This window comes from Lissotriton vulgaris, chromosome 1_1 (assembly GCF_964263255.1).
Source record: "Lissotriton vulgaris chromosome 1_1, aLisVul1.2, whole genome shotgun sequence".
Lineage (NCBI taxonomy): Eukaryota > Metazoa > Chordata > Amphibia > Caudata > Salamandridae > Lissotriton > Lissotriton vulgaris.
Genome location: NC_141685.1, coordinates 1,614,428,726 through 1,614,442,589, shown reverse-complemented (window position 1 = coordinate 1,614,442,589; position 13,864 = coordinate 1,614,428,726). Strand labels below are relative to the sequence as shown.

General features: G+C 50.9%; 1 protein-coding gene across 2 annotated transcripts in view; it reads left to right on the top strand.

Annotated features, from left to right (window-relative positions):
- CPT1B (carnitine palmitoyltransferase 1B) overlaps positions 1-13,864 on the top strand; it is a 243,969-nt gene that overhangs the window by 60,938 nt on the left and 169,167 nt on the right. For both annotated transcript variants that reach the window (XM_086918762.1, XM_086918772.1), the window contains exon 5: positions 10,450-10,551. In XM_086918762.1, coding sequence (XP_086774888.1) covers positions 10,450-10,551 — 102 coding nt within the window. The remainder of the gene's footprint in view (positions 1-10,449; positions 10,552-13,864) is intronic.

Sequence of the window (13,864 nt, the reverse complement as noted above, 5' to 3'; positions counted from 1 at the left end):
GTGGATTGGGCTTCGTGTGGCCTGATCGAGGAGTAGAGTCGTAGGGAGTCTGTGAGGGAGTATGACTAATTCCTGGTTGGTTGGTTGGGATGGAAGGGGAGGCGAGGGTTGGAGGGTCGTCCGTCAAGGGGGATGGGATAGTTATTCGGAGGGGAAAATTTGCAGGAAGTGTCTCGCGGGGGGTGGGGGAGGTTCTCGTAGAGGACGCAAGAAGGGTCTGGCATTTCACCTGGTGAGGCAGGCTCACTGGGGGGAAGGGAGGGGTCGGACCAGGTCGAATAATGAGCAAGGGTGTCTTTTTTAGCGAGTAGAAGAGGGAGTCGAAAACCTCGAGATTAACATTATTAGCTTGTATCAGGACTGTGCCATTCAAGTAGTTGGTTATGGAGATGTTTCCACTCTGGTTCCCGCGGTTAGAGAGAGTGGTCGTTACTTTGCAGCTATGGGATGTGATGGTAGTTTTGGAGATGTGTTGTGAGGATGGCGTTCCAGTTGTCGGGTTTTTCAGTATGGAAGATAAGATCCATTTTTATCTGCCCTTTGAAGGAGCAGTGGAATGAGTCAGCGAATAGTGTTTCAGGGTGCTGTCTAATCAGTCTATGTTTGAAATTTCTTTTCGCTTTACTTGAGAGGTTGGAGGGGAAATTAATCGCGAAGGAGTTCGGTCCGCGAGGTTTCAGGTAATTTGGTGTTCGGGGGTTGGCAACAATTAGCGTGGCATTTTTCCTGTGTATGCAGGGAGGGGGATTCCCTATGGGGTGGAATAGAAGTGTTGCCATGAGGAGGAGAGAGTACTGTTAGTCGGGAGGGGGGATTGGGGAGGTTGTGGTCTACCCTCCCGAGAGAAAGGATCGCGTAGTGAGAGGAGGGGCGGACTGGGACTTCTCTAAGACCAGGTCTGTGCTAGGCTGATACCCTGGGAGGGGGGCCTGTATCGTTGATGGCACCCTCTATGGGGTGGCAGGGACACCTCTGCAAAGTTTTGCAGATACCCTGGCTCCTCTCAAAGCCAACAAAGCCACGAGAAACAAATCGCAAGCAGCTGTAAACAGAAGAGTTCAGGCTCACCAAATGCCACTTTAAGCAACTTGAACACAGATGGAGACAAAGTCAGAATGACACTAATAACAGCACCTAGAAATCCACTCTCAGATGTAACCATCAGCAAATAAGAGTGACCAAATGAACTGCGCTCCCTGACTGCATCAAAAGCAACAACAAGGAAATATTTACCACTGTGAAAGACTTCACCTTTCCGACAGCAAGCTTAACTAATGTAACCCCTTCTCAAGACCTCTTCACCCACTTGTCCCTATTCTTCAGCAACAAGATCACCAGCATCTGTGAAAACCTCGAGCCTTCCACCATCGTAGCCCTCCTGCCCATCTCTACCAATACCCAGAGGGCCACCCTGACCTCCAGGTCCACCATTACCAGTCAAGAAACCACTACAACCATGCAGTCCATACACTCTGGAGCACCCGTGGACCCCTGCCCTCACCAGGTCTTCATCAAAGAACTGGGCCCCATGAAAGCACCTCTCACATTGATCATGAATGACTCAATCATCACTGCCACCTACCCGGATGCCTGAGAGCACGTCACAGCACTCCCACTCCCCAAGAAACCCTCAGGAGACCCAAAGACAGATCACTGACAGAATATCATTAACAAAAATATTGTGTTCACAGAATATCGCGTCAAAAATATTGAAGACCAATATATCGAGAAGGTAATTTCAAATAGGTAAGCATAGATTTACTATTCTTAAATCCACATCACTGTACTTTGACAATATATATATATCGTCATGGTACATGTATGTGGAGTTGGGGCGCTAGAGGGCGCGCTTGCGGAATGGCTGCCTAGACCTGCAGCTCCCGCTCCTTGGTAATTAATCCTACCTAGATCCTGCGCCACGGGGTGCCGTATCACCCCCAGAAGACCGGACTCCGCATCCAAGTGGGTGGGGTTCTCTGCACTCGTCCCAAGTTTGGTGCTGCTGCGAGCCCTGGAGCCGGAGTTACGGGCTGCTGAAAACTGCCCGGTTCTCGCTCTGGAGTTGCGTGAGACGGACGCTCGGCTACTGCAGGTACGCGATCCCGGGGACTGTCACGAGGCTCCCAGGCCACATCGGGGCTTCGCTTCCACGATCCTTCTGGGGCGGCGTGTGGGGGCGGCTGTGCAGGTAGGCGGCTGCTAAGGAATTCGCCTTGGGCCCCCCCACCCCCCCTCCCCCAGCCATCGCTGACTCACCTCGCTTGCGCTGAGAGGGAGACGCTCCTGATACGACGCCTGCAGCTACGGCACCTCTGGACTGTCGTGCCCGTCGTCCACAGTGCCGCAGACCCTGGCTTGCGCGGCGCGGACCGCTGGACCCACTGACCGGGGGTTGGGGCTGGCCCCCCTGCGCGGAGTGCCCCTGTCGCATCCCGCCTCACCCGCCTGAAGATTGCTGCACCATATCGTGCGCTGGGTGCGCTGACGGCTGTGCACGTGTCGCATGGCTGCTATCCTGTGTGGTGCCGACCGGTGAGTCGTGATACCCTGCCGCTGACTGTCGCAGCCTGTTCTTTTGATCTGACCCTGCTGCCCGTCATAGCTGTCGGTGCTCTGGCCTTTCTTGTACCCAGCTTCCATGCAGCGAGTGCCTATTGCTGAGACCACGTGCCCATGGTTGGACATACAGCCACTACCTCTGAGCGCTTAGAGACTGCATAGTGCTCCTGTTGGTAACGCCTCTACTGCTGTATATTGAGACACACCGAGCTCGAGATCCTTCTGCCTGCTGCTGGCTGCTTCTCACCTGCGGTATCTAACCTTGCGCTGCAGTGCTTTGCCGTCCCTCGTCTTGGCCCATCACTTGCCTCCGGTCACTGCCATGGGGCGACCCGAGACGCGCCAGCCCAAGCTGAGTTTCGACAGCGCTCGCAAAAGTGCCACATCGACACAGATGAACCCGGGGCCCAGCGTGCCACCACCGCAACCTGCCCCGCCTCCTGCCCCTGCTGCGGACCTTACCAACCTGATACAGGAGATGCGTCAGGGCTTCGCCACCGTTGTGGAGAAGGTAGATGGCGTCACGGCTCGACTGGACGCCCTGGTCCACAAGGTAGATCGCCATGAAGAACGTCTCACGACTGCGGAACAGAGAATCTCCGACAACACTGATGCCACCACGGCCCACACGACGCAGCTGGCAAGAATGGACAATCTCCTTCGCGTCATAGCGGCAAAGAATGAGGACTTAGAAGCACGCAGCCGCCGGAACAACATTCGCATTACAAATGTGCCGGAGTCCACTGCTACGGGCAGGATGGAGTTATACGTGGAGAAATTGCTTAAGGGCTCAATCGGAGAGGAAGCTTTCTCGCCCCAGTTCATTGTGGAGAGGGCCCACCGCTCCCTGGCGCCTGTGCCCCAACCTGGTCTGCCACCGAGACCTATAATTGCTCGACTCCTGAATTATCGCGACCGTGATACGGCCCTCAGAGCTGCCCGGACTCAAAGATCACTGCGGTACGACGGCATCACCTTCTCCATCTACCCCGACTTTACGCCGATGGTTCAGGATGAGCGGCGCAAGTTCCTTCCAGTGAAAAAAAAACTGCGGGAGGCCCAAATAGACTATGCCCTCTTGTATCCTGCAAAGCTTAGAGTTACCCTCCAGGGCAAACAACGCTTTTTCACCAACCCGCAAAAAGCTGAGGACTTCCTGAAGACGATCCGGAGAGCACGCAGGGACGACCATGTATCTGCGGACGAACAGGAGAATGCTGACCTACCTCCAGCGCACCACGATGATTGATTGACCCTACATACTTTGAGCTGTATATGCATTATGCCGGCCTGCTTGCTGGCAGCGGCTCACACTTTGAGAGCTGGGGTGATACGAGAGCGGCAAACTGTCTGGACCCTGCACCCCAGTGGTAACGTATACCAAGGACCACTCTCTCGGCCCTAGTCTCCACCGAGGGCGGTATAGTTCTGGAGCTATGGGCCGGATAGTGGCAGTGCGCACTTTCTGATGTACCCCTGTCGGGTGTTCCCCATTGACTTGTTGTGTTTTTGGCTGTTTGCGTTACTACAGCTGGGGGGGAGGGGGTGGGGGGAGGGCTGCGTGGGGGGGTTCCATGGCTACTGGCATGTTTGGGATGCTGGGGTGGGTGGGGGGTGGTTGGGTTTCATGAGGTTGACATTGCTTAGACTGTGTGTATATTTGCTAACCTGGTGTATGACTTGGTCCTGCAGGGGCGGTTGTGGGTTCATGCTATGGCCCCCTCGGGCGCTCTCGCTTCTACTGTTGCTATGTCCATGGCTGCTGTGAATGCAACTGCGCGACTGACATGTCTATCATGGAATATCCGAGGGTTGAACGATGCTAAAAAGTGCAGGAATGTTATTGCCTACCTGAATAGACATCATGTACAGGTTGCCATGCTGCAGGAGACACATATGCCCATACGAAGGGATACATCTTTTGCATCGAAATGGGCTGGTACCCGCGTCTTTTCCTCCTATTCGTCTTATGCTAGAGGTGTGGCGATTCTCATTGCCCGCGGAGTACCTTTCCACCGCTTTGGAGAGGAGGTAGACGGGGAGGGACGATATGCTTTGTTATGGGGTAGGGTGGGACATGACATCTATTTATTTGTCTCAATGTATGCACCGAATATTGACTCTCCTGCCTTTTTTTCCTCATTGTGGGGTAAGATTGTGTCCATTGGGGCGCGACACATCATCTGGGGTGGTGATTTCAACCTGGCGCTGGCGCCCCCCCTTGACAGAGCGGATGGTGTTAGTTCCTACAAGCCCCGTGCCAGGGAAGCTTTGGAGGGAGTGGTAGAGGAGGGTGGGCTACTGGATGCCTGGAGACACCTACATCCCCTCGGGCGGGAGGGCACACACTTCACATCTCACACCGGGACATGGGCGCGCTTAGACTATTTTCTGGTTACCCGAGACATTGCTATGGGGCTGTTGGGGGTGGACCATTTGCCCAGAACCTATTCAGATCACAGCCCTGTGAGGTTGCAGTTCCGACCTCCTGGGTGGGACAGTCCGAGGCCACAGTGGAGACTAGGTCCCGATGTGCTTCTTGACGCTCTCTTTCGCACAGAACTGGGTGAAGAGATTGGGGATTTCTTTCCTAGGAACAAGGACTCAGTGGAGTCAGTTGAACACATATGGGAGGCTTTCAAGGTCACTGTCAGGGGGTTCTGCATCTCCAAAAGCCACGGGGTTTTGCGAGATATCCTGCGCACCATCACCACACTAGAGGGGGACCTGCGGGATCTGGAGCTCCGCATGGCGTCGGATACTGACCCACGCCTACATGTGACCTTTAGAGAGACACTGTCCAAATATGAGGAGGAGGCAGCCAGGGAAGCGAAATTTCGGGGTAAACACTGGGTGGCCCGGAGATACTGTGAGGGGGATAGGCCTGGAAAAGTGCTCGCTGCGCTCACACGTCCATCACGAGTGCACAACACTATACTAGAGCTTACCGATGAGGCCGGTGCCACCATTAGAGATTCGGATGCGATACTCACTGCCTTCACGACACACTACTCGTCACTATATACATCCACAGCGGAGGCGGACGCGCCATACGCTGAATACCTAAATGAAGTGGCGTTGTGCTGGCTTAGCGATGGTGACAGGGAGTTTCTTGCAGCACCTTTCGAACTAGACGAGGTTCGCGAGGCCATCATGTCCCTCAAAAATGGTAAGGCTCCGGGGCTTGATGGCATCCCAGCCGAATTCTACAAAGCCTATATCGATATTATGGCGCCCGTGCTTAGAGAGGTCTTTACCGAATCCCTGGCTGATGGGATACTACCCTGTTCTATGCGCGAGGTGGTTATCACCTCCCTTCTGAAACCGGATAAGGATCCCTCCTCTCCTCCTGTGACTCTTACCGCCCACTTTCCCTCCTAAACTGTGACGTCAAGATCCTCGCCAAGATTCTGGCCACACGGCTCTCGTTACTAATGACCAGAATTGTCCTGCCTGACCAATCTAGCTTCGTTGCGGGCAGATCCAAATCCCATAATCTTCGCACCCTCTTCTCCCTGCTCCGCACGGTCCACCCTGACGTCCCAGTGGCGGCTGTGTTCCTGGACGCCACCCAGGCGTTCGACTCTGTCGAATGGCCCTACCTCTTCTCGGTCCTGGCCAGCATGGGTTTCCCTAAAATGTTCCTAGCCTGGGTGCGCCTCCTATACACGGATCCTACGGCGAAAGTACTGATAAATGGAAAACTGTATCAACCTATCACACTCACGAGAGGCACCCGCCAGGGATGCCCGCTCTCGCCTCTGTTATTTGCTATCGCGGTCGAACCTCTTGCCTGTCGCCTACGTCAATTACACCGAGCGGGAGCGGTACAATGCCTGCAGCGGCAAATTGATGTGTCCCTCTATGCGGATGACATCACGCTATATGTCAAATATCCGGACCTACACCTCAATCCCCTGCTTCGGGAATTCGTCCTTTTCGGAGGGGTGTCAGGTGTTCACATCAATTGGTCTAAGTCGCAATTTTTTCCTCTTACGGATGCGGTGCACACCTTCCCACTTGATTACCCGTTGATATGGTGCCGTGATGATCTTCGCTATTTGGGGATCCGTATCGCTCGTGATAAGGACGAGACACTCCGATCCAATTATGGAGTGGCCATAACCAAGCTGACTGCCTCCGTCGATAGATGGATCACGTTGCCACTCTCCATGGCTGGGAGGGCTTCCCTCATAAAAATGGTGATATTGCCCCGCTTTCTGTACCTTTTTCTTAATATCCCCTACTACCCTGGCGCCTTCTTCTTCAAGACACTCCGCACGGAGCTTCGCAGACTTTTCTGGGGTGGCAACTCTCCCCGATTAAAGTGGTCAACGCTGACCCTTCCCTATGATCAGGGGGGATTTGATGTCCCCGATTTTGAAACATACTATCTGTGCGCTCAGGCGCATTTTGCCTATCACTGGATGGCTCCTACTCCCTTCATGCCGCACATAGCGGTGGAGGACTGGATAGTGCACCCACTCCCGCTAAACGGCCTGCTACACTGTCCCGAGACGTCCATCACCACATCGAATACCTCGGTTTCCTGCACATTGGATGCATGGCGCTGTATCGCTCGGCGATTGTTATGCTCACTACCCTACTCCCCCAGACTACCGCTCACCTATCACCCGCAGCTTTCCTTGTTATCAGAGCTGGGGTTTCAGCAACTCTGTGGTAAACTTCTTATCACCTGCTGGGGGGATCTGTTTCACGACAGTCAATTCAAATCTGCTGATCTGTTTTTTAACACGCATGAGCATACGCCCCTTGAACTCTTTTACTATGTTCGGCTACGCGCTGGGATGCGTAACATCCTACCTGACTACCACGATGAGCCTGCGATCCTGCTACCACTGCACTTCCTTTTGGGATCGCAGGATGGGACCCATTTGGTCTCTGGGCTCTACCGCCAGATCCGCGGTGCTGCTCCATTACAAATCTCTGCTGCCCGGCTACACTGGTCTGCGGAGCTCGGAACAGATATCTCGGACGACCAATGGAAGCACTGCTGTGCATTGACTTCCCGCATCTCTGCCAGCTGCAGATTAAAAATTATTCATTACAAATTCCTTCAGAGGATATATTACACGCCGGTCCGGAAGTATAGATTTGGATTGGCTGATAATGATCGTTGTGAGCGCTGTCGTGCCGAACATGCTGATTTTCTCCACCTGGCGTGGTCTTGCCCCCAGATTGCTCACTACTGGCGACAGGTGATTGAGGCAGTTGCGGAGATGGTGGGTGAGGAGATTCCTGCGGACCCTCTGGTAGCCGTCCTCGGTTATACAATGCAGTTGCCTAGAGATTGCAGAAAATTCGTTGACACGGTGTTGCTCTTGGCCAAGCGGCGTGTTGCTTGCCGCTGGAGCAGGGGTAGAGCGCCCAAGTTCAAGGACTGGCTAACTGACTTGACATATTGCCAGGATCAGCATACCACCTTTGCTGAACTACTGCCTCTCTCATGCCGACCCAGGGACATATGGGATCCTCTGGTGCACTACCTGCTTAGGCGCTCAAACGGAGATATGCAGTCGGGTGACGGGCCTGTCACTCCCCAGCACCAAGGACTCTCTCCTAGAACTTGACCTGTAGCTCCGGATATGGCTTGTTGCCTTCCCTCTTTATGTATGCCCCTCTGCCCCCGCAGACTCCCCGAAGGTGTGGGTTGCCCTGCCTAGGCCGTGCTGCCCCCTCTGCCCTCTCTATGCTTATACACCCTCCCTCGCCATCGCGACACGATCTCGCCCCTCTGGCGAGCGATGTCCTTAACACCCTGCGATTTCTAAGGCTGACACTCTGCAGACTCCAACAGCACTGGGAAGTAAGCTCTGGACACGTTTCTCCCCACGCGCCACCACTTGCTAGGACTACCACAGTACACCACTATCACACGTCACTGCCACACGGTCATGCACTGCCTCTTAGTTGTTACCTGGTTGGGGTGTTTTTGGTTCTTGTTTTACAAACTACAAAACAGTAGTGAGACTCTTCTCTCGCTCAAAAAAAACCTGTTCGACTGCTGCTCATCCTCACTTGTCCTACATCACCGGATGCGGATCCAGCGCCATGTAAGTCTATAATGTGCCGCCGGGCCCCCGGGATGCCGGCTTCCAGGCTGTGTATTGTTACTCCTCTCCTGCTGCCGGCCTCCGGGTTGTAGGCGACCCAAGCTGTGTACCTCACTCTGTTTCTCTCAATAAAGCAGTTTGAACCCCCCAAAAAAAAAAAAAATGGTACATGTATGTGGAGTTATATATAGTTAAACGTTGCTTACATTTAGAAAATTATCTTCTCTATATTTATGTCCTCGATATTCTTGACACAATATTTTGTCCACACAATATATTTGTTTCCAATATTTTGTCTAAACACCATGAAGACGCTAGGCAACTACTGGCCCATCTCCTTGATATTCTGTCTGGTAAAAGTCATAGAACAGATGATAAATGCCTAGCTAGCCCCTTAGAGACCGCCACCTCCTCTACACCACTTTATCCCAATTGAGGCTCAAGCACAGTACAGAAATCGTCCTCATCGCTGCCTCTGAAGACGTTCGGGTGAATATGGACAGAGGTGACACCACCACCCTCATCCTACTTGATCTTTCCGCTGTCATCGACACAGACTCCCACCACATCCTTATCCAAAGACTGCACCTCCCCCTTTCTTAGGCTCATGGCGATCTAGAATTTTTTTTAATTCTAGACCCTTCATCTATACTGAAAGTTAATTCTTCCTTTCATTAATCTCAGGATATCACGCTGACTGCTATCTTTCCTTCTGCTTCTGATTAACAATGTTTATTGCATCGCCTTGATGCTAAAAGAGATTTGTCAATTTATCTGGACAGGTCCATTGCATTTAGGGAAGCAGAAAATTAATTTGTGCCTTTTGGTCTGTCAGGTAGAGGTAAGAAGTCGTCCAAGATGTCCATCAGTAGATGGATAAAAAAACATTGCTTTGGCATATGCTGGGCAGGATCATTCTATCCGGGGTAATATTCAAGGAAGAGTGACAAGATGCATAGCTGCCTCTTGTGCTGAGTTTCATGGAGTATCATTATAAGGTATATGCAGAGCTGGGACACGGGCCTCAGAAAATACTTTTGTGAGTTTTCATCTTTACAGACTATTTTGAATACTGAATAGAGCTTTGGTTCTGGGGTTCTCAATTAAGTACAAATGTGGTGACATTTTGTTTCCCGATAACCTTCATAAATCTTGAGTGATTAATCTGATTTTACTATGATGCATACAAAATGTCATGTTTATGTGCAAATGGTTCTAAGGAGTTGTGTATGTATTACTCTTAGTCCAACTCGTCCTCTTCCCAGTCTTTACAACCCACCTACCCTACCTCTCGTCTAGGCTTTTTCCAGTGCTTGGGAAAATACAGGAGGGTATTGCGAGTACCAGCCCTATTATGGCGTCCAGCTGAGGGTGGGTGGGGCTTTCATTACAGCACACCAGTTTGTCTCCTTTTTCAGGAGATGGGATTCACCACACAATTAATGACTGGAATGAGGATGAGTTGGACTAAAATTAAAGTAACGGTATGTAAAGCTGCTAGTCATGGGTAATATTGGGTATTTCTAAGAACCGGCTGACACTGGAGTGCACTGTTTTGAACTCTAGAAACATGGGGTTCTATGCCCTCTGCTGGTCTTCTGAAACACGGGTCCCTAATTTGGAGCCTAGGCTCAGCGAAAGCCATCTGTTGGCCCTTATACATACGAAACATAGCAAAGCAGCTTAGGAAGACCTTTGCTGGTCACTGAATGGCCAATGTTTTTGCAGCCACAGTGTCTTTCTCTAACCTGAAAATCCTGACTGTGAATCTAATTCTCTTCTTGCCTTTTGTCTCCTTCTATTTTGTGTTTGTCAGGGTGCTTTGAGACTGGTCTCAGGACGCAACCCGATGTTATACAGTTTCCAGACTTCTCTCCCCACGATGCCTGTTCCTTCGATTGGGAAAACAATCCAGAGGGTAAGGGAAGTGTGTTGTATATTGATTCTTCTTGTAATATGGCTGACAGTAGTCATTAGCCCTTCCTTAGTGTTTTCACATTCTCAGCCTCCCAGAATACCTGTGAGGGTTCTAACCTGTACCAGAGTGTTCTACCTGTGTCAGTTGATGGTCTGGTCAGCTGGCGAGGTTTGTACTCAGCTGTGTCCTACAATAAATCTACATGTAATCAACTAGAAGTATCTTGTCATTTATCACCAACTTATTTACAGCAAAGTGCTATCCGTAAGAGGACCAAAATACATGATGAAAGCCATTTGCATTCTAGCGACTCTGGTGGGAGATCTGAGCTCTGTACATTTTAATTCCATCTAAGGGAAAAATCTACAATGTTGGATTAAAAAAGCTACACATGACTTGTGGGGAGACATGCGTAGAATGAGTACAGAGGAGGGGGATCCCTGGTGCACGAGGCCTAGGTCTAAGAAGTGTCAAGGGAAGAGTGAACATTGGCTCTACAGGGGTGGACAAACGTGGTAAATGAGGTTAGGTAGTGACACGACTGGGGTGTGGTGATCCAGTTGCGCAATGGCGGCTGGCAGGGTACTGAGGTGGCGGGCTGCTGGGGGAGTTTGAAAAAAAGTAACAAAGAAACCACCTGCCTGCTGTTGTCGTTCCTTCTCGTCCGGGCAAGTCTAAACCCTCCTGGGCTCCCCTAAGCAAATCACAACGCTGCGATGCAATATTGTGATTGATTCCCTTATGGCAATCACAATGCTGCAATGCAGCATTATGATTGGTCTGAGAGCTGTGGTTCGGCACTCAGATGGGGACTGGGGGCCTGGGCATGTTCCACACCTGGCTGTGTAATGCAGCCTGGTGGGGAACATGCGAAGTGCTCATGATGCTTTGGCCGGGCCAAGGCGGTTGGCCAAAAGGTCAGCAGTCATGCGCACTTTGAGAGTTTGCACTCACCACTCCTCCCAAGCTCCGAACACAGCCCGAAAATGCTAATAACAAAGTTATTATCATTTTCTTTTTTTCTCTTCTCAGACCAGTGCAGCGACTCCCCTCCACCTTAGTGGAGGAGCCACCCCTGCAGTTGTGGCTCCACGTAAGGGGCTCCAGGGCCCAACCACTCTGCCGCCTGTGAGGCCCCGACATCCTGCACTTAGCTTCTCTGAGTCCAGACACTGTGAATCATTTAATTTAGCAGTGTTCATGAAAACAGACTTTTGTGTTTCCATGAGCACTGCCAGTGCACAAGTCAGCCCTCTTGGCCTTACTCCAGCCTCCTGATGATGGAAGGAGGTGGAGGGAGCTGAGGCTCAATCCAGCTACATAATCATACACAAAATGGAGTGCTTAAGGAGTCCAAAGTAATGCATTTGAATGTTCAAAATGAAGTTTGACATTGAAGCGTTTGAGAGCTTATCCCATGAAAATACAGTCCTTCTTAGATATCAAATAGAGCAAGAGCCTTCTTCTGTATGATGTTATTATTGGGTATGGTCTTGGAGCAGTAAGGTCATTGAAAGGTTGGGTGATGCGTTTGTACACTTTGAGTAATAACATGTGTGCAGCCGTTCTTTTGCCTATACTGCTCTTTCTAGTGGTTTCTGTCAATCCAGCTAAGGAGTACGGTTAAAGTGCAATGCTGTTTATGTGGCTGACTTTATTGTACCTCTTTAAGGGGCATAGTTTAACTACAGTCTCCTTATACAGAAGCAATCGATTGTATTTAGCAGCCATTTTGCACATGCTTTAGGCAGCACAGTATATCTGCTAAAATGTGGCTGTCGGGGTGCATGTGAGTGCAGCTTGGAGCCGATAAGAAGCCACACAGAGCAGCAGGGGAGATCCCCAGCTCTGTCGCAGATTCTCATATGGCTGTGTTTCCAGTTCTATCAAGAAGCTAGGAGAAGGTTTGGGGTGGATATTTCCCTTTTCTAACCTGTCTTTGCTGCTCTTTCGGACTCCTCATTGGTCATCATGGCTTGCTAATTCCGAATGTCCAGCACCACATTCCTGCTGTACTGCTGCCATGGACACTCTAAGTTGCCAGCAAAGGAATTATGTTTGTGTTTGTGAGTGTTTGAAGTGAATGGGTTTTAGTGACCGTGTGTGTGTGTGTGAGTGTGTTGTTAGTGTCAATGAGAGTGGAAGTGAGTGAGAATCTGAGCTTGGGAGTGTGTATGAATAAGTGAAGGTGGGTGGGTATGATGGAGTGATTGAAGGAGTGTGAGTGCATTAGAAGGAGTGAGTGATTGGAGATTGTGAGAGGGATTGGAAGTGCGTCAGGGGTGTAGCTGTCAATAATGCAGCAGGTGCAGTTGCACCAGGGCCCAGAGACAGTTGGTATGAAAGAGTGAGTGTGTAAGTATGTGTGTAAGTGAGAATGGGAACCAGTGAGCATGACTATGTTTGTGTATAACATTGAGTGGCAGTGAAACTAAGTGAGAATGACTTGGCGAGACAGTTGAGTTACAGTGAATGTGGGGGAAGAGATTAAATGTGAGAGGGAGGTACAATGTAATAAATGAGGTGAACATCTGGCAGAAATTACCCCCCACCACTTTTAGTGATCACCAGTAGTCACCGAGGTGATCATCTGTTAATGAGGGGGTGAGTGGTCTCTTTCGGACTTTCCAGAGTCCGACCCCAAAGACCCAATCATTGGCCACTGAAGGAGGTTGGTTGGAAAGGTTTGTAAATGCAAAGAAAATGTTCAACTGAACACGGTGGACGAGAAGAGTGTTGCATACCGGATGAGTGTTAGCTTTTAAAATGCTAGAGGTAAATAGTGGTGAACAAGGGTGAATGGCGACTTGTAGAGTGACAGATGATCAGTGGGGGAGAAACCCTCCTGGGACATGATCATTGTAAGGGCAAGAAGTGGCACTGACGGACAGGGCCGGACGAGCCTACAGGGCAATCAGGCAGTGCTGGACTGCCTGGTCTCACAGGTCAGTGTAAGGGACTTTTTTTGGCTGTTTGTGGGCTTGTTTTATGGATTGCTGGGCTGGTTTCTGCTGATTTCCCTGATATGAAAACAAACATTGCCTGCAGCAAGCTCATATCCATGCAGTCTTTCACAAAACACCTATACATCGTATCTTCTCAAAACTGCCTCTGATGTTGGGGGAGCGAGATCTGTTTTAAGATATGTTAATAAACCGATTGAATGCTTCACATGGACCTAGGTTGGTGATACACAGTGGCATTAGCTGCTACCCCGGGCCTCGGCTTCGGTACTCCAGGCACTGCCTTTGTAACCCCTAGTCTCTGGGGTCATGAAGCCTGTGGTAACAATAGGTAGCAAGTAGAGTCATGT